The 27,129-nt window shown below is 40.5% G+C and overlaps 1 protein-coding gene across 1 annotated transcript in view; it reads left to right on the top strand.

Annotated features, from left to right (window-relative positions):
* Positions 1-27,129, top strand: part of LOC136866089 (vascular endothelial growth factor receptor 2) — a 254,837-nt gene that overhangs the window by 49,393 nt on the left and 178,315 nt on the right. Inside the window, exon 7 of the mRNA XM_068226603.1 lies at positions 17,092-17,253. Coding sequence (XP_068082704.1) covers positions 17,092-17,253 — 162 coding nt within the window. The remainder of the gene's footprint in view (positions 1-17,091; positions 17,254-27,129) is intronic.

Genomic DNA, 27,129 nt, shown 5'->3' with positions numbered 1-27,129 from the left:
CAGAGGAATTCTGATTTGGTTCACCTTCTGGAGAATAATTTTCCAGAGGCTATCCAGATGAACCACATGTAGGTGCAAATCAAAAACATTGTTAAGATGTTGAGCTTGGAGAATTTTATTTTTGGTCCCAGAATTGACTTTTGTTTATTATTATTATTATTATTATTATTATTATTATTATTATTATTATTATTTGTTGTTGTTGTTATTATAGACATGATATAGGCTTATGGGCTTATGCCGTGTCAAGAAAATAAGGTGAAATTCTTTACGTTTCACAGAGAACTATGCTCTGCGTCATCAGAAGAAAATCTTGACTGTCCACGAGAAAGGCTTCTAAAACAATGAGCTTTGAATTTAGATGTTACCCAATAGAAGTGGAAATGGTACGTTCATTCGTCACCAGATGGCTCCTCGGACACGGTACAGCGCTAGCATTCAAAGCAGAAGCTGGCGGAACCATCAGAATCAGTCAGAGAGGGTCACATAACATTAACAGGCGTATGCACATATGAAGGTATGACATTGACACAATTCTGGAATGAAACATCTGGTGATGAGGAATGTACAAATATGGAAAACACTGAAACAAAATAACAATAGTGAAGGGACAGGAAAGGGAACTACCAACGTAAATCCTTAATGGCTGGCAACCAGGTATAACTTAATTGATAGCCAGTGTCCCTGTTGAAATTGTTAGGATTTTTACGTATTTCCACAGCTTTCCATATAATCCTGGACCTGTAGTGTCTTGTGTGAGTAAGAGCTCGAGCATCTTGGAACATCAACAAATTAATTTAAAAACCACCTAATCGATACTTTATTTTTTTGCCTTGGGCAAAATTAAAAATACATTAGCACACACAGAACATGTTTCGACCACTTAGTGGTCATCTTCAGCTGTATAAAGATAGTTGAGATGAAAAACATTTGGACAGTAAGCACATTAAACCTTAAAACTATGTCCCATGGGATCTTGAAAACTAATGCTCTAGATGCTCTAAAAGAAGGGAGGGGTGGGGAGTTTCGGGGTAAGGTAATATGTGTGAATGATACTTAAATTACAATTCACGTCTACAATTGTGTTGAAAAAACTTATTAACTAATACACATATTTAAAATATTTAAAGCATCTGTGGTGATACACTTTTCGTAATCACACTAGGTGGCATGAATAAAAAAGTCAATGTTTGTAACAGTCTTCAGGCATTTGTGAGAGGGTTACTTAAATTAAAATCCGTGTCTACATGATGTTAAAAAACTTATTTTCTAATAAGCATATTAAAAAAATTATCTTCAAGCGTCTATGGTGAGGCACTTTTTAAAAACACTTGGTCTTGAATAAAATGTCTATGCAGAGTATATTCCAGTCTTCGAGTATTTGTTGTCTGTATTTTGTGATGATATCTCCTTAAATGTTACTCATTATGTTATGGTAAAAGGCCGTGTTGAATGTTTGATTTGCAAATATTACTCTTTAGATTGTGGTGAAAGGACGTGTTGATTGTTTGAATTGCAAAGGTCCTTTCGTAGCTTCTCTGTTATATAAAATGGCGGTCTTCTAATTAGGGCAGCTTGCCTCACGATCTTAACTGGAAAGATGTTTATTCCGCGCCGCCTTGGGGAACTGTCTTTGTACATGCCCCCCTGCCCCTCCCTTCTTTTAGAGCATCTAGAGCAATAGTTTTCAAGATCCCATGGGACATAGTTTTAAGGTTTAATGTGCTTACTGTCCAAATGTTTTTCATCTCAACTATCTTTATATAGCTGAAGATGACCACTAAATGGTCGAAACATGTTCTGTGTGTGCTAATGTATTTTTAATTTTGCTCAAGGCAAAAAAGTAAAGTATCGATTAGGTGGTTTTTAAATTAATTTGTTGATTGTACTCATCGATACGGTCATGAAGTGGACGGCTTGCAATCTTGGAACATGACATCCTGGCCCGAAGATAGAACATGCTCATCTATTGCTGATTTGTCTGGCTGGTTGAGAAGAATATTACGTTCATGTTCCTTGATACAAGTACCAATGGACCAGCATGTTTGGCCAATGTATACCTTACCGCAACTACAGGGAATTTCGTATACCCCAGGATGTAAAAGTGGGGAAAATTTGTCCTTGGTTTTACCCAGTGATTGAGTCTGTCACAAATTAGTATGGAGTAAGTAAGTATTTCAATTTATAAAAAGGCTATCTCTGCTATCATAAATTACTACTGATCTACATTTAGGGCAGTCACCCAGGTGGCAGATTTCCTATCTGTTGTTTTCCTAGCCTTTTCTTAAGTGATCGCAAAGAAATTGGAAATTTATTGAACATCTCTCTTGGTAAGTTATTCCAATCCCTAACTCCTCTACCTATAAACGAATATTTGCCCCAATTTGTCCTCTTGTATTCCAGCTTTATCTTCACATTGTGATCTTTCCTACTTTTAAAGACAGCTCTCAAATATATTCGTCTACTAATGTCATTCCACGCCATCTCTCCACTGACAGCTCGCAACATACCACTTACAAACCATCACTCTCATTTTTGTCCAGTATTGAAAACAGCGATCTCACTTGGTTTACAAAAGGAGTATATTTATTATCCCACGTATTCAATACAATTAGTACCATGTTATGTGGTTAAATAAACATGGAATATCTAAATTTTATGGAGACATGATACGCCCTTCTTTTATTGGGCATCATCAGCCATATTAATTTAATCCTAAAACAAACATTATTTAGAGGACATTGACATTTATAATTAGTAAAAATTGAACTGTGATTTCTTATGATATTAACACTACGGAATAGTAGTTGTAAAATTGAATAGGTGGGGTAATAAATCTACTCCTTTCGTAAACTAAGTGACATACCACTTAATCGAGCAGCTTGTCTACTTTCTTCCAAGTCTTCCCAGCTCAAACTTTACAACATTTTTGTAACGCTACTCTTTTGTCAGAAATCACCCAGTACAAATCGAGTTGTTTTTCTTTGCATTTAATCCAGTTCTTGAATCAAGTAATCCTGGTGAGGGTCCCATACACTGGAACCATACTCTAGTTGGGGTCTTACCAGAGACTTATATGCCCTCTCCTTTACATTCTTACTACAACCCTTAAACACCGTCATACTCATGTGCAGAGATCTGTACCCTTTATTAGCAGTTATATTTATGTGATCACCCCAATGAAGATCTTTTCTTATAATATCATCTAGGTACTTACAATTATCCCCAAAAGGAACTTTCACCCCATCAATGCAGTAATTAAAACTCAGAGGACTTTTCCTATTTGTGAAACTCACAACCCGACTTTTAACCCCATTTATCATCATACCATTGGCTACTGTCCCTCTCACAAAATTATCAAGGTCATTTTGTAGTTGCTCACAATCTTGTAACTTATGTATTACACTGTAAAGAATAACATCATCTGAAAACAGCCTTATCTCTGATTCCACTACCTTTACACATATCATTGATATACATAAGAAACATAAAGGTCCAATAATACTGTCTTGAGGATTTCCTCACTTAATTATTACAGGGTCAGATAAAGCTTCCCCTACCCTAATTCTCTGAGTTCTGTTTTCTAGAAATATAGCCACCCATTCTTTCACTTTTTTTTTCCTAGTCCAATTGCACTCATTTTTGCCAGTAAGTAGTCTCCAGTGATCTACCCTATCAAATGCCTTAGATAGGTCAGTCGCAATAAAGTCCATTTGACCTCCTGAATCCAGGATATCTGCTATATCTTGCTGGAATCCTACAAGTTGAACTTCAGTGGAATAACCTTTCCTAAACCCAAACTGCCTTCTGTCAAACCAGTTATTAATTTTGCAAACATGTCTAATATAATCAGAAAGAATGCTTTCCCAAAGCTTACATGCAATGCATGTCAAACTGACTGGCTTGTAATTTTCAGCTTTATGTCTATCACCCTTTCCTTTATACACAGGGTCTACTCTAGCAACTCTCCATTCATTTGGTATAGCTCCTTCATGCAAACAATAATCAAGTAAGTACTTCAGATATGATACTATATCCCAACCCATTGCCTTTAGTATATATCCGGAAATCTTATCAATTCCAACCGCTTTTCTGGTTTTCAACTTTTGTATCTTACTATAAATGTCATTGTTATCACAGGTAAATTTTAATACTTCTTTAATGTTAGTCACCTTCTCAGTCTGGACATTATCCTTGTAACCAACAATCTTTACATACTGCTGACTGAATACTTCTGCCTTTTGAAGATCCTCACATACACACTCCCCTTGTTCATTAGTGATTCCTGGAATGTCCTCCTTGGAACCTGTTTCTGCCTTAAAGTACCTATACATACTCTTCCATTTTTCACTAAAATTTGTATGACCACCAGTTATGCTTGCCATCATGTTATCCTTAGCTGACTTCTTTGCTAGATTCAATTTCTTAGTAAGTTCCTTTAATTTCTCCTTACTTTCACAGCCATTTCTAACTCTATTTCTTTCCAATCTGCATCTCCTTCTTAGTCCCTTTATTTCTCTATTATAATAAGGTGGGTCTTCACCATTCCTTACCACCTTTAAAGGTACAAACCTATTTTCACATTCCTCAACAATTGCTTTAAACCCATCCCAGGATCTGTTTACTTTTTTATTTTCCATTTTCCAGCGATCATAATTACTTTTTAAAAAGTCCCTCATGCCTGTTTTATCAGCCAAATGGTACTGCCTAATAGTCCTAATTTTAATACCTTCCTTTCTTTCACATTTATTTTTAACTACCACAAAAACAGCTTCGTGATTATTAATACCATCTATTACTTTGGTTTCTCTATAGAGCTCATCTGGTTTTACCAGCACCACATCCAAAATATTCTTCCCTCTAGTTGGTTCCATCACTTTCTGAATCAACAGCCCTTCCCATATTAACTTATTTACCATTTGTTGATCATGCTTCCTGTTGTTCGCATTACCTTCCCAATTGACATTTGGCAAATTCTAATCACCTGCTACTATCACATTCCTTTCCATATGGTTTCCAACATAGCTGATTAATCAAATAATTCTGAATCAGCGTCAACGCTACCCTTTCCCGGTCTGTACACTCCAAAGACATCAAGTTGCGTATTATCTTTAGAGACGAGCCTTACGCCTAGAATTTCATGTTTGTCATCTTTAACCTTTTCGTACCTTACAAATTCTTCTTTCACTAGAATGAATACTCCCCCTCCTATCATTCCTATCCGATCTCTACAATACATACTCCAGTTCCATGAGAATATTTCTGCATCCATTGTATCATTTCTCAGCCATGATTCAACTCCTATTACAATATCTGGTAAATATATATACCTAATTAATTACTTAATTCGATTCCTTTCTTTACAATACCTCTACAGTTGAGCACTAACATTTTTATGTCATCCCTACTTGATTTCCATTTTCCTGTACCCTGATCACCGCTCCATAGGACACCCCATTTCCCTGAATGTACCTGTCTATAACCCATCTAAACAAATTTCCTAACTTATATGTACCACTGCAGTTTAAGTGTACCACTGCAGTTTAAGTGAAGGCCATCTGAGTGCAGATCTCTATCTCCTACCCACCCATTAGGATCTAGAAATCTCACTCTGTTTCCCACATACCCACTCCATAGTCGCATTTAAATCCCCAATCACCTTCCAGTCAGTATCCCTCGTACACAGTATTCCAGTGATAACAATCTCCGCTTCCTTAAACTTTACCCATGCTGCATTTACCACATCCCACACACCCCCAACTATGTAGGTACTTATACCTGCTTATCTTACTTCTTTAATACCATCGTGAAACACTACCACCTTCTCCTTTCCCTCTTCCTTCTCTTCTACTTTCCTCAACATCTGCCTCAGCCTAATTCCTGGATAAAACTCTACCCTGGTTCTCTTTCCTCCATACTCTTTCACCGCATGTCTCACCATGGAATCCCCCATGACCAGAGCCTCAACCCTACCCATCTCATTTGATCCCCTCCCCTCCGGGTCAGCCCTATCTTCTCTCACTGTTGCAGAAGCTATTTCCTCCTCCCTTTTCTCCTTCCCATGACCCTGTTCCACTTGTCTTTTCCTATCCACTACTCCACATTTCCCTTTCCTACCTTCTCCCTTCCTCTTACTTCCACACTTCTCAGCAACAGATCCCCGTTCCTCATCTTCCCTCGGTTGTTGTACCTGCAGTGACTCGTACCGATTTCTCACAGACACCTGTCCTGAATTCTGATCCTGAATAGAGCCCTTAGCCTGCAATCTCCTTCCCCTTAAAATATTAGACCACCTGTCTTCTACAATTTCCCCTTTCCTTCCCATCACTCTTTTACACCTACTATATCCTGTATATTGTTTGAGGGAGGCCTACTTTCCTTCCTGTCCTCTGAGAGAGTCCTAATTTTCTCCCTAAAACTCTCCAACTCCTCCCTCATACTCCTTATTGCCTTGCCCCACTGACAGTTCCTACAACATTTACACCCCTTTAGCCAGTCTTTATGGAATAATGTGTATAAAATGGAAAATAGGATAACATTCTGTGCAAAATAAAAATGAAAGGAAAGAAATATTGTCTAGGATAGTTCAAAAAAGCAAACGACAGTTAGGTAATTAATATAGGCTACTACTACACTACAACACTACTTAGTTTTTAAATTTTTTTTCTTACAACACCCTAACAGAATTGCTGTTAATTACTGAAAACAGAAAATAATACACAGGAATTACACAACTCTAAACCACAGTTAAGTCTAATTACTACAACAGAATTCTAGTAAGAGTGTTACTACAGATACCACAGATACTATACTTCACAAATATTTCACAGTAATAGAATAAACACACTAATTTCTAATAAGATACTGTAATACATTACAATAATTTTAAACTATGATCAGACTACGTTCAGATACTACAATACACTACAATAATTTTAAACTATGTTTAGATGTATCCTAATTATAATAGGTTATTACTAAGCACAAATAGAAATAAAAATTGCCATTAGGCCTAAACTTTGAAATTTGCAAGAACTACTCAAGTATTACCAACAAAGTTAAACACGTAGACAGATTATTATTAGTACTACTTTATCTTACTATGCTCTAATAGAAATGAAACCTGCCGTGTGGTTAAAAGCTCAAGTATCGAAAGGGTTACCATACACAAAGGTACACACGAATATAACAGGCAGTATACTATCTAATATACTGTATCTACACTACAGATGTCAACTGAAATGTGGTTATGTTATTATTACAGCTGGTGGATTACTATTATTTTCCCTACTCCATGGGAGGGAGAATAAAATTATCCTTAATTACTGAAAAATACGAAGTTGTCTACAATAATTTCTCAAAAATATTTCTGTCAAAACTACTACTACTACTCCAGGGACTTGAATTGCAATTATTTGGATATAGGAACTTTATTATTATTAATTCGCTCATAAATACTGAAAGATTTAGGGAGCGAAATATAAATTACAGATACCATAAAAAAACACTGTGTTCCAGAACTGTATTGCTCAACTTTGGCTCCCTGGTCATCTTAGTATTTCATATACAATGTAGGCTTTCATGAGGAGGGAAAGACACGTTTGTCTCAAGACATGAAAAGCTAATCCCATTTACTAGCCAAAACTTGGCCCTCTTCATTACACAATGCAATGGGACAAGCACAAAATGTTGTATTTATAGCTATTCAAGTTGCATATGCTCCAGTTTATCATTCCTGCTAGCAAAAGAAAAATGAGCTCCATTTTCACAATCTATACAGTAGAGTCTTGATTATCCAACCTAAACGGGACCTGGAGTATGTCGGATCATCGAAAATGTGGGATAATATAGAGTAACTTTGAAAATGAACTAAAACAAACAGGAAGGCTACACTGTATTACTAAAACAATGGCATGTTTTACAGCACTCTATTTATTGAATTATCATTTCAATTATACAGTACATGCAGTATTGAATGAAAACATTCCAAATGTCCTATGAAAAGAAATTGCCAACAATGTCTGCTTGCCTGCTGATTCATGTTTTCTTGCTGCGAGATCCCACCATTGACAAAAAATCAACACCTCGTTTGTGCTTGCTACCGGCTGTTGCTCAACATAGATTAATGCCATTTCCAATGCACTTAATCTTTCACTGTGAGTCATAGTTTTCCCCTTTTGTTCTGCTATGCCTCGTGCTTCTTCTTCTTCTTCATCATCCTCATTTTCATTAGCATTCACAAAATCAATAATATCAGGGTCATTTAGTTCAAACAACTGATCTTGTGCATACCACTTACTCACATCTTGAATCGTAGCATCCTCACAGCCAGGAATGAAATTCAGTAAGGGAACAATGTTTTCCATGTCTTCTTGTACCACCTCCTCTCGGTGTTCAACTTCACGCAACAATATGTTCCAAGACTTTGCTAATGTCGTTGTTTCAACTTCTTCCCAAGACTATGCTATCCATTATGCCACGTCTTTCACGTTGATTTGTTTTAACTTTTTCTATCATGTCGTTGCCATTGTCATTTCCTCTATCAGGGATGAAAGGAGTTTCCATCAATATTTCCTCTTCAATGTTTCTAGCACATCTTGGTCCATTGGCTGGCATAATGATGTCATGTTAGGAGGGAGGAACATGACTTTGATGTCACCACTTCTACTGTAAGTGGGCCGATGACCTTCGATGTTAGGCCCCTTTAAACAACAAGCAAGCAAGCAAGCAAGCAAGCATCTACTGTAAGTTGCTCTTCATTTGGGTGTGATTTAGCATTGTCTAATAGAAGAAGAGCTTCTCTAGGGAGATTGTTTGAAGCTAGAAATTTCTCTACATCTGGAACAAACAGTGTATTAAAAAAAAAAAAAAAACAACAACAACAACAGTCTTAAAGATGTCAACAAACAACCAAGCAGCCTTCTGATTCGTGTAATGGACTGGAAGAGCATTAACAGAAATATTTTTGAATACCCTAGGCTTCTTTGCTTTATCAATCATAAGCAATTTTGCTTTTAAGTTCCCGGTAACATTAATACAGGCAAGAACAATAACTCTTTCCTTACTATGCTTGTAGCCAGGTGCAGACGTCTCGGCTTGGGCTGCGAGAGTTTTTGATGGCAGCATCTTGAAATTTAACCCAGTCGCATGACAATTAAAAATCTGATCACTGGTTAATCCTTCAGCAAGAATTATTTCTTGAAATTCCCTTTTAAATTTCACAACCTCACCGGATTTAACTGACAGTTTTTCTCCACAGATATTAAGCTGCCCAATGCCGTACCGTTTTTTCCACCAATCAAGCCACCCGGCACTGGCAGTAAAATTAGGGTCTTCTTCATTAAACTCCTTCTGGAAATACACTGCCTTTTCTTGCAGAATTGGGCCACATATTGGCAGGCCCTTTTCTCAGTTTTGAGTGAACCAAAGAAATAGTCCTTTACTTACTTTTCCATTCTCACAATTTTTTCATTTTTTTCTAATTTTCAGTGCGTCACTTGTTGCTCTGAGTATCACTTTTCAATTTCTTCCCTTTTTTCCCCAGTCTTCCACTGTAACATGTCCAATACCATAATCTAAAGCCACTTTTTGAACAGTTTCCCCTTTGCCCAGTCTCTTTAATGCATTCAACTTGTCTTCCATAGAAACAATCACTTTCTCCCATTTACTCGCCATACTCACAGAAGATATGAAAATTGTAACATCTGCACCCAACCAATACTACAGTGAACAATGACTGAAGATTCGCTGTACCTGTCCTTGAGGGAAAAAAAAAAAGGCCCTACCACCAGCAGTCAGGCTAGCACTTGTCCCACGGTTGTACCCTCCACACCGGATGTCCCAGAATTTAGTCTCCACCAAAAGTTCAAATTAAGTCTACCATTGTGGGAGAAGCAAAGGTCGGTTGAGCAAGACTCTACTGTATATATAAAGCAGAATGTCTGTCTGCTTGTTCGTTACTTATACAAATCCACCAGTCTATATACTTAGCTCTTAGGACCCAGCGGGTAACCCTGTCTACAAGAAATTTTAACAGCCCTCTCCATTCCCTAGATTTTAGGCCCTTTGGCACTTTAACATATGTTAATAATAGGCAAAATATGGAATTTGTCTTAAAAGGACGAGATAAAGCTCATTTTAAGCCTCACAACATGAAGAACAAAACTTGGTAAGGGCCTATGGGCCCTAAAACCAACCGTTATTGAGATATTCACACCACACTAGGAATTGGATGAAGAAATGTCTGGCCATAACCATGGTGACGTCAGCTCGAGGATTCTACAGTAGAATACAGGCCTGATGTTTGAAGTAGGCACATGCGTGAATGTAGGCAAGGCTAAAAAGAGATTCTGTTTAAACACTTTAAACTCATAGCTAGCATTAATCTGCCAAGATACTCATGGTTTCTGGAGCCACATTTCCATATTCTTATCAGCATCCAGTGAGAAGGGGTGAAAAAAGAGTACGAAATGGTCAGGATTGTGGATGAATGTGTATATGTTCCAGCATAGCTGTCAACCTAAATTGGTATACATTTAGACTTACTATATGTGGGGGGTAAGACACTCATAACACCCCTTTGGACAGGCGTGGAAAGGGGGTGAAGTATAAAAATAAAATGAAACAGCCGATATTAATGCAGAGTCCACAGTTTTGGGTGTTGCTGAGATGAATAGTAACACAACAGATGTCATTTAAGTCCAAGTTCAGCCCCTTCAACACAGGGGTTTAAAGGGGTGAAAAAGATAATGTCCAGAATGACCGAGTTTACAGATGAATGTGTGTATGTTCCAGCATAGCTCTCAACCAAACTTGGTGCACATATGACTTACCATCTTGAAAAATGACTGTGGGGGGCAAGATACCCATAGGCAAGGGGATGAAATGTAATAATGAAAAAATTTTTAAAAAAAAGTACCTAAAATGACCGATATTAGTGTCAAATCCATAGTTTTCGGGGTTACCAAAATGAACTGTAACTCTCTACATGCCTTTTAAGTTGTAGTTCAGAATGGAGGTCGAGAAGGGGTGAACAGGAATATCCACAACGACAGAGATTATGGATGTATGTGTATATGTTTCAGTATACCTCTTACCCGAACGTGGTAAACATAAAAATAATAAAAAATGACCAATATTAGTGTCAAATCCACAGTTTTCTGGGATGCTGAGATGAATTATGGCACTCTGAATGCCGTTTAAGTCAAAGTTTAGCCTCCATTGGCATGAGAGGTCAGAAGAGGTAAAAAGGAAAATGTCCAAAATGACTGATAGGAGTGTTGATACCACAGTTTAAGTCAAAGTTTAGCCTCCATTGGCATGGGGGGGTCAGAAGGGGTAAAGAAAGAAAATGTCCAAAATGACTAAGAGGAATGTTGATACCACAGTTTTTGGGGTCCCTAGGCTGATTGGTGACAGTCCCAAGGAAAGTTGGAATCATGTACGTCGTATCTGTAGCATGACGCATAAATAGATACAGTTATAACTTACTTTTATTATTTGTTTGAAATGATCATCTACTTCCCAGACAATCTGGGGTGCCACAAGGAAATAGTTTCATATGAAACTAAAAATAATCTCAAATTAAACTTGGTACACATATGACGTACTGTCTGGAAAAACGCTGTGGGGGCATGACACCCGTAGGGAAGGGAGCGAAATGTAAGAAAATTAACTAAAACGACCGATATTAGTGTCAAATCCATAGTGGGAGCAAGACACCCATAGGGAAGGGAATGAAATGTAAAAAAATTACCTAAAATGATCGATATTAGTGTTGAGCTGGGCACAACAGCAAGTAGTACGTAAAAATCAACAAGGACTTTTTCTATGTAAAGTAGGACAGCCTTTCAGGTGCAGAAACAATCATTTCTGAATGACCTAATACACTAGAATGCCAGGCGTGTGGTCTAGTAGTAACTTTCCTGCCTCTCACTAGCAGGTCCCAAGTTCGATTTCCAGCCAGGTCAGGGATTTTTACCTGGATCTGAGAGCTGGTTCAAGGCCCACTCAGCCCAAGTGATTACAGTTGAGGAGCTGTCTGACGGTTAGATAGTGACCCTGGTCTAGAAAGCCAAGAATAATGGCCTAGAGGATTCATCGTACTGCCCACGTGTCATCTCGTAATCTGTAGGTCTTTGGTAGGACAAGGCCCATCATGCTACAATGCCATGGGTGGGGAGGGATTGTTTGTTAATACACTAGAGAAAATTGAAATTGCCACACCTTGAAGGGGTCTAAGGCTAAGTCTAAGGCCGAGGAGGAGGTTATAAGGGCTTAACCTTATTAAGGCTGAGGCAGGGGCTAAGGTGCAGGCTAATGATGCAATGAGCATCACTGACATAGGTCAGTATAGGGTGTGTAATGCTTTCCAGTATCCTGTGCGGTATGGAGTCAAGGCCCTGAATTACATCCTGCGGACTTGCAGCCCAACTTTGCTGCACCATGAGGGCCATTTCTTCCACAGTTCAGGGTGGCTTAGGGAAGCTGTGCAGGTGTCTGCCCATCATGTCCCACACATGCTTGGTGTGTGAGGGCAGGCATTGTCCTGTTGAACTTTCCCATTTGCAACAGTCACCATCAAAGGGACAACCACTGAGTTGAGAACCCTGTCCACATACTGTAAGCAGTAATAATGCCCTCAGGAATCACTAATGGCAATTTCATATGAAAGTCAATAGCTCCCTCAGACTGTAATGCCTGGGGTTGGCACAGTGAGCCTCTAAAGAAAAAGATTGGTGTGGCCTCTCTCTCCTGTAAGTTATTGGATGTAATTGTGATGCTCATTGCATCGTTAGCCTCCACCTTATCCCCTGCCTCAGCCTTTATAAGGTTAAGCTCTTATAGCCTCCTCCTCAGCCTTAGACTTAGCCTTAGCTTGAGCCATTTCCTCTTCCTCCTCCTTCTCCTCCTCCTCCTCCTCCTCTTCAGCCTTAGCCGTAGCTTGAGCCTCCTCCTCCTCCTTAGGCTTAACCTTCTACTAGCCTTCATAGCCAGTAGTAATAATGATGATGATGATAGAAGAGAACCTCTACCTCTCTGTTGTTAATCAGGACTTGGAGTAGGATTAACAAAAAACACTGCAATATGTTACACAAATCGTATTTATTTTTGGCTAGTGTACACTTTTTTTTTTTTTTTTTAGTAAATCATGTTTAGTCTTTAGACTTTCTCTGCTGTCTTCGGCTTCTAATACTTTCATCTAGCAACAATTGCCCGTTTATTACACCAGCAACAACAAGTGCTGCTATCTCCTCAGCAACTTTAGTGTTAGGGGACGTTACACGCTGCATAGCTTTACGAAGCAGAATTTCATCAGCTGCATGTCACAGTTCATGTTTGACTAGCATGGTAACCAAGATCATGTTGTTTGCAAGCAGCATCTAACATATGAATGAATACCAGGATCACTACAAACATCAGTTTAGTGTCAGTATTAGTAGCTTGGAAAAAGAAAGATCAATTGCTTTATTGATAAGTCCATGCTCAGCATGCTTCTTCACCGCATGTCTCTTCCGCATCTGCTTGTTCGCTTTCTTTGCAGCCACGATAAGTGGTGTTTTTTTTGCTAGTTGTTTTACGTCGCACCGACACAGATAGGTGTTACGGCAACAATGGGACAGGAAAGGGCTAGGAGTGGGAGGGAAGCGGCCGTGGCCTTAATTAAGGTACAGCCCCAGCATTTGCCTGGTGTGAAAATGGGAAACCACGGAAAACCATTTTCAGGGCTGCTGACAGTGGGGTTCGAACCTACTATCTCCCAAATACTGGATACTGGCCGCACTTAAGCGACTGCAGCTATCGAGCTCGGTGAGTGTTTATTAACTCACTGGTTTTTAGTTTCATGATACAGTTTAAATAGTTGACACGAACGACACTGTCTCACTGAAGGTCTTTTACACGCACTTACTTGTTGATGATGTAAACTACACGTTTGAAGCTCTGACAGAACAGGATCTTGCGTCCACTCACGGGGCAGTGATTCATCACTGAAGATGGCACTGTGGTATTTGTTGGCCCAGCATGACTGTTCGCAACACCAGGACAGCCTCACACATCAATGTTGTGGGGTTCTGAGAACACTTACTTCAGGGACACGGGGTTATAAGCCAGCTGCGTGGAAACAGTTACCAATGTTTGTCTCTTAATGTGGGGTGCCAGAGTAGCTTGAATTTCTGCAACTGCACTCTCATGTAGACCAATTACCTGGGCCCTTTCAAATGGTGACAGTTGTTGATATCCTACTCATACTCACTGATGAGGCACATTTTGCAAGCAAACACTTCACATCATAGAATACACTTCAACAAAGCTCTTTGCATACAAGAGATTGTTCATCCATGATCAGTCAGGTGGGAAGAGCCTTATCAACAATTTGATTGGCCTGAAACCAGTTTAATTTACATACCTAGCTGGCACCATTTCATATCTCCAGTATTAGCATGAACAGCTCATCCCTTTGTGATACTGTGTTTTCCATTTTCCCTAGTGTAGTTGTGCTGTGATCATCCTGCAGCTTAAATTGATTGGCATATACAAGGCGTGTTTTTAATGTAAGGGCAGTTTTGTTGTAGACACTAATAGTTCGCGCACACTTCGCAATGAGCACATGCATCATGTGCCGGCATGCCTCGGAAACAATGGTGCTCAGTTGCAGCTCTGTTGCTAACCTGTACGGTTCTGTTCTGTGCTTGCTCAAATGTTCAAGTTATCGACTCGCCCGCCCCTTGCGAGGTCCAGTCAGTGATACGGTTTTTGTCGGCAAGGAACCTGTCTGCTGCAGACATTCACTGACAGATTTGCGACATGTACGGTGCTAATGCTGTGACTGAAGGCAAAGTGCGTAAGTGGGTGCAAGACTTCAAAGATGGCCGTGACAACATCCATGATGAGGCCCGCTCCGGTCGCCCATCTCTGATCAGACGATTTGGTGGCTTTAGTTGAAGCGAAGATTCGTGAGGACAGACGCTTCACAATAACAGTTCTCTCAAATGCCTTTCCTGACGTGTCTAGGTCAGCCCTTTACAAAATTGTTTCTGAAAACCTAAACTTTAGGAAACTGTGCTCCAGTTGGGTCCCTAAACTTCTAATAGAGGACCACAAAAACAAAAGATTTGGGTGTTCAATGACGTTTTTCACTCTTTATGCCGAGGAAGGTGACGACATGTTGAGTCGGATTGTAATGGGAGGCGAAACATGGGTTTCGCATATCACGCCCGAATCGAAGCAACAGACACACACATTCGCCTTTAAAGGTGAAGGCCAAACAAACTCTGTCTCAGTGCAAGATCATGGTGTCCATGTTTTGGGATAGGCATGGTGTTTTGTTGGTTGACTTCATGCAATGATAAACCACTATTAATGCAGGAGCCTACTGCCAAACCTTGAGAAAGCTATGCAGATCAATACGAAACAAAACACGCGGCATACTGACAACGGGAATTGTCCTTCTCCATGACAATGCAAGGCCTCACACTGCAGCTCAGACCCAAGGTTTATTGGACTCTTTTGGATGGAAAGTTTTAGACCACCCACCCTACAGCCCTGACCTTGCGCCAAGTGATTACCATCTGTTCCGCCACCGTAAACATCACCTCAGTGGAAACAACCCGATGACGACGAAGTGAAAACGGCCGTGAACTCTTGGTCATCAGAGCAGGCGGCAAGTTTCTATGAAGAGGGTATTCAGAACTTAGTTGTAAGGTAGAATAAGTGTTTAAACAAACTTGGCAGCTGTGTTGAAAAATAGAGTAAAGTATGTAGAATCTGCAAATAAATGTGGTGTTTGAAAATCATGGTCCTTACTTAAAAACATGCCTTGTAGTTTGACATAGATTGGATGTGGACAATTGGATGTCATTAATGTATCTCATGTTCAAGAGTGTTTGGTTTTACATTTTACGTCCTGCTAACTACTTTTTATTGTTGTTTGGAATATGTGAAATTATTTCACTACTTCACAATATTATTCCAAACAAGTTTTGTAGCTGCTTATTTTATTGCCTCTTCTATATTTTATATTCATCACAGTTGCCTAGGTGTCATAAATTAGTGCACTCCATTCTTCAGTATCCAGGTAGACTTCTTTCTCTTTTCTCTGTTGCCTCTCAAACTCTTGTGCTTCAAGATCCTGATTTATTTAGTTAACCTTTCTTTTCCCTTGTCTACCTCTTGAGTGCTTGTGTGCAAGTTCCTTCTCAAACCACTCCTCCCATGACCTAACAATTTTAATACTGAATATCAAGTATGCTGTATGTAAGACTTGAAAGTAGCACTTAATTTATTTCAAACCATCATAAGCAGTGGGTGTGAGAGATTGGGTATGCTACTTGTCCGCAAGGGAATATAATAAACTAGCCATTGTGTGCTCGTTGATGGGTTAGTATTTGTAACTGCTACAGTAATACCATCTAGCAAGATGAAATACAGTTGAAGAGAAAGAGCACACCTCAACTAACAATAATGGTCAGTCACTGTAATATTATTGATGAGTTTTAGGGGATTAGGACATTGTAGACCATCACATTTTGTTTTCTTCCAGCTTGGGGATATGAGGGCATTCAAGGCTTAGGCTTTCAAACCACCACCCTTAATAATCTATTCCTTGAATGATTGTTCTTTCACTTTTTTCTTATCTCAGTAGTCATCTTCATTATCATCCTGATCAATATAATTAATGACCATACAGTTTTGCAGCTTAAAAAGCAAAACAAACACAGTCACCATGGTGACATTTCTATGTTAGAGATTCTCACCATTGATGGACTTGGCTATAACAATCTAAATCTTCAATATCTTCATTATTATAGCTCGTATGGTTAAAAATATATAGGATGTAAATGATTGAAACTGCATTTTAATAATTTTTGTTATATACACTTTTTAGATTTTAAACAACTTTTATTATGTAAACAGACAAAAAATGAACTCTACCTACTTTTGTCTTTCATGTACCTAATCTGAGGTAAAAACAGGTGTACAAAAAAATTATAATTTCATTTATATAGGTGATATTGTGTTATATTCCGATATTTAAATATTTACTTTCTAAAATATGTGTAGTAATTTTTATTTCTATTTTCTTACATCTAGATGTGAATGAAGGTGAGATTTTTGATGCCTGGGGCCCAGATCTCATAATAATAGGAGATACTGTGACCCTAAAATGTGGTGCCTCTAAGGAAAATTATACACAGGATAGTTTGCATTGGTACAAGATTATCAATGGTACGAAGCAGAACATCGAGTCTTTGGGTAAGTTTTATATGTAAACTTATGTAGTTAGTGATAACAGAGGGACTTTGGGACTTAGTATATGATATAATATGAGTAGAGGGGTTTGAAGGAAAACCTTATAGAATGATCTCGGTGAGGCTGCTGAGTCATTCAATTTGTAGTAGTTTATATATTCATTTTTTAAAGTAGCTGCTCAACAGGAGCAAATTATTTACCATTATTAACTGAATCAGAAAGATGTGGAACAAAATAGAGGGAAGAATCTTCTGGATGTGGTGCTGTCAACAAGAGATCGACCACTCAGGGACATGCTACTGAAGGATCTTCTCGTATGGATGCCAGAAGGTGACAGGACTTACCAGGATATCAAGGATGCTCTAACCTCGCCACAGGTTCTTATGCAGTATGATTCAGCATTACCACTTTTGCTGGCTCAGACGCCACCAAAACCGGTCTTGGCGCAGTGCTGTCATGCCAGCTCAGCAACGGATACGAACGGCCTATCGCATACGCTAGTTGGACAACGTCGGCAACAGAACAGAGGTACTCCCAGATTGATAACGAAGCGCTCGCCATCAACTGGGCAGTACAGAAGTTTTTCAACTATCTGTATGCTCGCCACTTCATGTTGATCATAGATCACAGACCCCTGACACGGATCCTGCACGCAGAGAAGTCACTACCAATCCTGTGCATTAGTCGCATGGCCAATTATGCCAACTACCTCGCACACTTTAACTACACTGTGTCGTTTAAAACACCGAAGCAAAATGCTGACTCTGACTACTGCTCCAGAGCGCTATTGCCACCAACAGTCGACAAGATCCAGAACTCAATCCCGCATCTAAGCGAAGAGACAGAGGATTACGATGATTTTGATTTATTTACAGTTCATCAGATGCAGCAGTTACCCGTCAAAGCCGAAGCCATCACACGAGAGACGAGGAAGGACCCTCATCTTAGCAGAATTGTCAAACTTCTGGAAGGAGGCCAAGATCTCACACGCCATGACTTCAAGGCACCCGAGTCAAGATACACGCTCGCCGCCAACTGCTTAATGTTTGAGCAGAGAGTAGTAGTACCGAGCTCGATAGCTGCAGTCGCTTAATTGCGGCCAATATCCAGTATTCGGGAGTTAGTAGGTTCGAGCCCCACTGTCGGCAGCCCCGAAGATGGTTTTCCATGGTTTCCCATTTTCACACCAGGCAAATGCTGGGGCTGTACCTAATTAAGGCCACAGCCGCTTCCTTCCCACTCCTAGCTCGTTCCTGTCCCATCGTCGCCATAAGACCTGTCTGTGTCAGTGCAGCATAAAACAACTTGCAAGAGAGTAGTAGTCCCGCCTGCACTATGAGGTATCATCCTCAATGACCTGCATGCAGCTCACCTAGGAATCGTCAAAATGAAGGTAATGGCATGTTCCTTCATGTTTTGGCCAAGCATTGACTCTTACATTGAGAAAATCTTGAAATCCTGCACCATATGCGCTCTGTAGAGATACTGAACTGATAAGTTGTATAAGTGATCAATCTCATTATTTCCTCGAGAAGCACAGGGTTGGTTTGAGATTTCTTAGTTGGCCCAGGAATTTCTCTCTCTGGTTAGCTCGTGGTTGATTTCTGTCCGTCCTCAGGATTTCTTGACAGACTGTCAGCAGCTTGATTGGCTGCGCCTAGAACCTGCTGAACCTGTCCTGAAAGCTCTTGGCCACAAGATAAATGCATCAGGCATCCATAAGTCTGACGTGCACATCCGAGATGTACAAGATGCGCCGAAACCTAAGACTCCAGAAAAACTCCAGTTGTTTCTGGGTAAAGCGACATATTACAGTGCCTTCATCCACCTGGTGTGCAACCCATGCACACGCTCCACCCAAGTTCCGCGAGCATCACTGGGAGTACCCGAAGGCACCGTGGGAACGCATCCACATTGACTATGCAGGCCCAGTAGCCGACACCATGCTTCTGATTGTTGTAGACACCTACAACAAGTGGCTCGAGGTCCCTGGTGGTTGATCTCATAATGTAGATCTCCAATGTGGGCTGCAATGGTACCAGGAAGCCACTTGTCCAGGTTCAGGTTGCCAGATAGGAAGTAAACAGATTATCCCGCTTCGAGTGTGCGGAACGGTGAGTCCATTTCTGCTTTCTGTTTTTCGCAGACTCTAATGCGAACATCTTCGGGTCTCGCCAGGTTGAGATGTGTAATACCAATATAAATGGTCCGTTATTGGACATTATAAATTTTCCAGCTAGCTCATTCTTGGTTGCCAGCGTTTCGCCCTCATGTGCTAGGGTGGGCTCATCAGTTGGTACCTAGCACACTTACCAATACGCTGGCTAGTGCATACCGTGGAGGCCACTACGTAGGCTAACTGGAGCCACCGGCAGTGCCAATGCACTAAGAGACTTTGTCTCATCACTAAAAATTGATGCCTGCTTGGCCATCAGATGATATAGATGTTGATTCCCATAGGGAATCTGAAATATTTGTCCTGAATGAGCAAATTTATAATACCAATATAAATGGTCCGTTATTGGACATTATAAATTTTCCAGCTAGCTCATTCTTGGTTGCCAGCGTTTCGCCCTCATGTGCTAGGGTGGGCTCATCAGTTGGTACCTAGCACACTTACCAATACGCTGGCTAGTGCATACCGTGGAGGCCACTACGTAGGCTAACTGGAGCCACCGGCAGTGCCAATGCACTAAGAGACTTTGTCTCATCACTAAAAATTGATGCCTGCTTGGCCATCAGATGATATAGATGTTGATTCCCATAGGGAATCTGAAATATTTGTCCTGAATGAGCAAATTTATAATACCAATATAAATGGTCCGTTATTGGACATTATAAATTTTCCAGCTAGCTCATTCTTGGTTGCCAGCGTTTCGCCCTCATGTGCTAGGGTGGGCTCATCAGTTGGTACCTAGCACACTTACCAATACGCTGGCTAGTGCATACCGTGGAGGCCACTACGTAGGCTAACTGGAGCCACCGGCAGTGCCAATGCACTAAGAGACTTTGTCTCATCACTAAAAATTGATGCCTGCTTGGCCATCAGATGATATAGATGTTGATTCCCATAGGGAATCTGAAATATTTGTCCTGAATGAGCAAATTTATAATGCCAATATAAATGGTCCGTTATTGGACATTATAAATTTTCCAGCTAGCTCATTCTTGGTTGCCAGCGTTTCGCCCTCATGTGCTAGGGTGGGCTCATCAGTTGGTACCTAGCACACTTACCAATACGCTGGCTAGTGCATACCGTGGAGGCCACTACGTAGGCTAACTGGAGCCACCGGCAGTGCCAATGCACTAAGAGACTTTGTCTCATCACTAAAAATTGATGCCTGCTTGGCCATCAGATGATATAGATGTTGATTCCCATAGGGAATCTGAAATATTTGTCCTGAATGAGCAAATTTATAATACCAATATAAATGGTCCGTTATTGGACATTATAAATTTTCCAGCTAGCTCATTCTTGGTTGCCAGCGTTTCGCCCTCATGTGCTAGGGTGGGCTCATCAGTTGGTACCTAGCACACTTACCAATACGCTGGCTAGTGCATACCGTGGAGGCCACTACGTAGGCTAACTGGAGCCACCGGCAGTGCCAATGCACTAAGAGACTTTGTCTCATCACTAAAAATTGATGCCTGCTTGGCCATCAGATGATATAGATGTTGATTCCCATAGGGAATCTGAAATATTTGTCCTGAATGAGCAAATTTATAATACCAATATAAATGGTCCGTTATTGGACATTATAAATTTTCCAGCTAGCTCATTCTTGGTTGCCAGCGTTTCGCCCTCATGTGCTAGGGTGGGCTCATCAGTTGGTACCTAGCACACTTACCAATACGCTGGCTAGTGCATACCGTGGAGGCCACTACGTAGGCTAACTGGAGCCACCGGCAGTGCCAATGCACTAAGAGACTTTGTCTCATCACTAAAAATTGATGCCTGCTTGGCCATCAGATGATATAGATGTTGATTCCCATAGGGAATCTGAAATATTTGTCCTGAATGAGCAAATTTATAATACCAATATAAATGGTCCGTTATTGGACATTATAAATTTTCCAGCTAGCTCATTCTTGGTTGCCAGCGTTTCGCCCTCATGTGCTAGGGTGGGCTCATCAGTTGGTACCTAGCACACTTACCAATACGCTGGCTAGTGCATACCGTGGAGGCCAATACGTAGGCTAACTGGAGCCACCGGCAGTGCCAATGCACTAAGAGACTTTGTCTCATCACCCTAGCACATGAGGGCGAAACGCTGGCAACCAAGAATGAGCTAGCTGGAAAATTTATAATGTCCAATAACGGACCATTTATATTGGTATTATAAATTTGCTCATTCAGGACAAATATTTCAGATTCCCTATGGGAATCAACATCTATATCATCTGATGGCCAAGCAGGCATCAATTTTTAGTGATGAGACAAAGTCTCTTAGTGCATTGGCACTGCCGGTGGCTCCAGTTAGCCTACGTAGTGGCCTCCACGGTATGCACTAGCCAGCGTATTGGTAAGTGTGCTAGGTACCAACTGATGAGCCCACCCTAGCACATGAGGGCGAAACGCTGGCAACCAAGAATGAGCTAGCTGGAAAATTTATAATGTCCAATAACGGACCATTTATATTGGTATTATAAATTTGCTCATTCAGGACAAATATTTCAGATTCCCTATGGGAATCAACATCTATATCATCTGATGGCCAAGCAGGCATCAATTTTTAGTGATGAGACAAAGTCTCTTAGTGCATTGGCACTGCCGGTGGCTCCAGTTAGCCTACGTAGTGGCCTCCACGGTATGCACTAGCCAGCGTATTGGTAAGTGTGCTAGGTACCAACTGATGAGCCCACCCTAGCACATGAGGGCGAAACGCTGGCAACCAAGAATGAGCTAGCTGGAAAATTTATAATGTCCAATAACGGACCATTTATATTGGTATTATAAATTTGCTCATTCAGGACAAATATTTCAGATTCCCTATGGGAATCAACATCTATATCATCTGATGGCCAAGCAGGCATCAATTTTTAGTGATGAGACAAAGTCTCTTAGTGCATTGGCACTGCCGGTGGCTCCAGTTAGCCTACGTAGTGGCCTCCACGGTATGCACTAGCCAGCGTATTGGTAAGTGTGCTAGGTACCAACTGATGAGCCCACCCTAGCACATGAGGGCGAAACGCTGGCAACCAAGAATGAGCTAGCTGGAAAATTTATAATGTCCAATAACGGACCATTTATATTGGTATTATAAATTTGCTCATTCAGGACAAATATTTCAGATTCCCTATGGGAATCAACATCTATATCACAGGTTGAGATGTGTCCGAATTTCTCGTCCCAGAAATAGTTGAGATGGAGATTGTCCCATGGTAGAGTGCGGCGCTTTTCGGAATTGCCGTAGGAACTCGTTCAGGTTGGTCTGCAGAGTTCCCTTGGTGGTCTTCATAGCGTAGAGCACATCTTTCACTGTTTGGACATACCATTCTGCTTGGCCATTAGTAAGCTTGTGGTACTTCACACCACCGTTCTGCAGGAGGACCTTGAATTCTTCTGTGATGAACTGCCTACCATTGTCCGAGCTGACAGTGACTGAAGTGCCGTGCGCTGTAAACAAGTCGTCCATCAGGGCGATTGTTGCTGCTGCTGTCGTGGAGGTCATTGGCTTGACCTCGAGGTCAAGGGCGAGAACCTCTCAAGGCTGATGTGGTCGGCGTCCTCTCATGCTGGTACTCGCCTTCTGGTTGTTCACCTTAGTGCGAGCACAGATTGCACAGGCTTGGACGTAGATCTTGATGTCCTGACGCATGTGTACCCAGAAGAAAAATCGCCAAATCGAAGAGTAGGTATCCTCTTGACCAGGATGACCGGCTTCTGGATTATCATGGTATTTTCCCAAAATCCTTGCAGTCTGCAACCCCGGAATGATGATGACCGGAGAAGATCCAGACAGGTGGGAAGTATACCCAAGTATACCGGTCTTCGAGTCGAAAGTTCTTGTAGTACATCTTAAACTGAGCTGGGACAGATCGACAATCGGTGCTGCACTTGCTGATCCAGGATGCCACTCTGTTACAGGACATGTCCTCAGTCTGCCACTTTCTTAATAAATCTACATCGATCACAAAGCAGTTTTTGTCATAGTTAACAATAAATATGATAGAAAGGAAGGTCATAAGAGTAGGAAAGGCAGTACCATATGATCGACAAGATGGACAAGACAGAGGAATTAATTATGATTAGTAAAGTTAACTCTTGTCCTTGTACCAAGGTGATGCAGCTCTTTTCAGGAGGTGAGCTGTGTGTACTATTGTAACCACTTACCAGCCCTCCTGCCATTTTTAAATCTCTGGCAGTACCAGGAATTGAACTAGGCCTCTGAGGACAGCAGCTAATCATTATGCTATGGAGGTGGATTGTGATTGGTGGGAAATGTCAATAAAAAAGTAAACAGCTTCTGGGGATGGCTTTAAAGCAATTGTTGAGAAAGGGAAAACATGTATGTATCTTTTCAGGTGACACACAATATTATAATAGAGAAATAGAGAGACTCAGAGGTGTGGATTGGATAAAAATAGTTCGGAATGATTGTGAAAGTAAGGAGAAATTGAAAGAAAACTCAATTTAGCAAAAAAGTCGGCTAAGGATGACATGATGGCAAACATAATTGGCAATCTTGTGAATTTTAGTGAAAAATGGAAAAGTATATATAGGTTCTCTGACAGAAATAGGTTCCAAGGAGGATATTCCAGGAATCATTAATGGGCGAGGGGAGTGTACTGTATATATAAGGATTTATAGAGGGCAGAAGTATTCAGTGAGGAGTATTTGAAGATTGTTGGATATAAGGATAATGTCCAGGTGGAGGAGGTGACTAATACTAATAAAGTACTAGAAGAAAGGTATTTACAATAAGATACAAAAAGTTGAAAAGTAGAAAAGCAGATGGAACTGATGAGATTTCTGTGCATATACTAAAGGAAATGAGTTGGGAAATAGTACTTAATTGATTACTGTTTGTATGAAGGAGCTATACCAAATGAATGGAGAGTTGCTATAGTAGCCCGTGTACAAAGGGAAGGATGATAAACATGAAGTCGATAATTACAGTCCAGTCAGATTGACGTGTGTTGCATGCAAGCTGCCGGAAAGAATTCTTTCTTATTGTATTAAACATGTGCAAAATTACTAATTGGTTTGATAGAAAGCAGATTGGGTTTAGGAAAAGTCATTCCACTGAGGCTCAGCTTGTAGGATTCAAGCAAGATATGGCAGATATTTTTGATCCAAGAGGTAAAATAGACTGTGTGGCTATTGACCTGTCTAAGGCTTTTGACAGGGTAAATCATGGGAGACTACTGAGGAAAACCAGGGCAATTGGTCTAGACAAAAGTGTGGCTGAATGGGTGGCTATAAATTTCTAGAAAATAGAATCCTGAGAACTGGAGTAGATGAAGCATTATCTGATCCTGTAATGATTAAAAGGGGAATTCCTTAAGGCAGTATTATTGGACATTTATGTTTTCTTATATACTGGGTGGTTCACCAGCCTCTTGCAATTTAGTTTAATGACTCCTGCCTTGTTTACTACAGTTCTGAAATACATGAGTCCTTCTACCTAAACGATAGTAATATAACGAGATGTGTGGTTATGGGCTAAAAACCAGCAAGAATCGTGAGTGCCACTATTAATTCATTGTGAGTGCCTCGAATGTACCCATAAAACGAGCACAGATACAAAGAACACGTACCTTACAACAGGCGGTGCACGCACAAACCAGAAGCAGGTATGGAAATTTGAAATGGCATATGGCTGTTAGTGCCGCGAGTGTCCCAGGACAAGTTCGGCTTGCCAGATGCAGGTCTTTCAATTTGACTCCCGTAGGCGACCTGCGCATCGTGATGAGGATGAAATGATGATGAGGACGACACATACACCCAGCCCCCATGTCATCGAAATTAACCAATTAGGTTAAAATTCCCGACCCCACCGGGAATCGAACCTGGGACTCCTGTGACCAAAGGCCAGCACGCTAACCATTTAACCACGAAGTCGGACAGGAGGTATTGTATAGGCTGGAAACTGCATGCTGGAGGTCAAGCCTTGCAATAGCTCACTTGGCAGGGCACGGTGGGAGTTGAGATAGTGGGTGATGCTCGAAGGTTTGAATCCAACGCAAGTTTTTTTTTTTTTTTAAGTGGGTGATGCTCGAAGGTTTGAATCCAACGCAAGTTTTTTTTTTTTTACAGCCAGTTGACTGAGATGTGGGATGGTTGTATAATTGAAAGTTTCCACAGACTGATTTGTTTATTTGGCCCTGAAAAGGGCCATTGTTTGTCGTACAACATCGTAAAACCTTCAATTATTATGTTTAATACAGTTTAATTATATTTTATTAAATGCTAAATTATCTTTCATTAAATGTTAAACATGAATAATATATGGTTTCGCTGTAAATATGTATTATAAAATTTGTATAACCTCAAATACGTATTGTGTGTAAATTTAACCCCAAATCTATATAGTCAAACGTGGTAGAAAATTCTATAATGTTCGTATATTACATTTATTATACTATAATTTGGCATAAATGAAGGGTTCTGGAAACTTACTGTAAGGTTTATTATCCAGATACATGTAGAGACATAAGGAATGTTGGAGAAATTTCTATGTGTATTGGTAAACAGTAAACAAAAGTTCAAGCTGAATCCATTACTGGAGTACTCCATTTGACTAGCTGGTCGATCGATATTTCGAGTGTGTTCCATTAGAGTGTTGTAAGAAGCGTTCCAGAAATCGATAATTCTAGACGGTCGGTCAAACAGTATATATATCGAGCTGTCAGTCAGTGAGACAGTCAGGTTGGACTCAAAAAGATACACGACAACAAGTTTAGTGACTGGGTAATGGCTTTTCAGGAGCGCCCAAGAAATTCCTAAGGAGAAGAAGAAGAAGGCAAGTGGTGGACTGCGAGTGACTGTTGGGCTCCAAGGTGGAGTCGGTGAGTTCAGTGTTATAGTGCGCGATTCAGTGTTGTTGATATCTGTACTTGTCAGAATCGACTTCAGGGTACCTCACCGTAAGTGTTGTAGTGTCACTTGCTAGTGTATATAATTGTGTGTTGTGACTTATAGTGACAATAAAGTAATTTATATAAGGAAGGGAATGTGTTCTCATGTGAAATTTATTTCCGTCAAATAAAATCGCATTTGAGAACGATAAATTGGCGACTGTGACAGGACAGTACAGGACGGGACAGGACAGGACACTTCGAAACTCAGCAATGAAGATTGACCAAATTACCGGGGCGATTTTATGGAAAACGCTGGCATCCCGAGGTTTACTGACGGCTGGAAGCAAAGCGGACCTACAAGAGAAGCTGCGCCAGGACTTGATAGACAACGAGGAGGACCCAGGCAGTTTCGACTTTGAAGTCACCTCGGAGGAAGAAACCAACGATCGGGTAAGCATTATGTTCGCACAACTACCTGCTTTGATTCAGTCCCAGTCTGAAAAAATTGAGGCCCAATCCAAAAAACTTGAGTGGAAAATTGAGGCCCAGTCTCAAGAAACAAAGGGTCAAATAAATTCTTTGGTCAAAGATCTGAAAGAAGATATTTCAAAAATTAATGACAAAATCAGCAGCTTAGAATTAGATATAGATAAAGTAGTAAGTGATATGCACGCCTTGGAAAACAAAGTCAAGGAGAAGATTGGAGAAGTTGAGCGGGAATCCAACAATCTTAAAACCGAAGTAGGCCAGAAATTTACAAAGTTTGAATCCGAGGTTAATAGAAAAATTTTATCCCTGGAGAAAAACATTTCTATAGGCAGTAGTCATTCTGTCCATTGCAACTGCCAGTTGCCT

Source organism: Anabrus simplex, chromosome 3 (genome assembly GCF_040414725.1).
Source record: "Anabrus simplex isolate iqAnaSimp1 chromosome 3, ASM4041472v1, whole genome shotgun sequence".
Lineage (NCBI taxonomy): Eukaryota > Metazoa > Arthropoda > Insecta > Orthoptera > Tettigoniidae > Anabrus > Anabrus simplex.
This window is presented reverse-complemented; position numbering and strand designations above follow the sequence as displayed.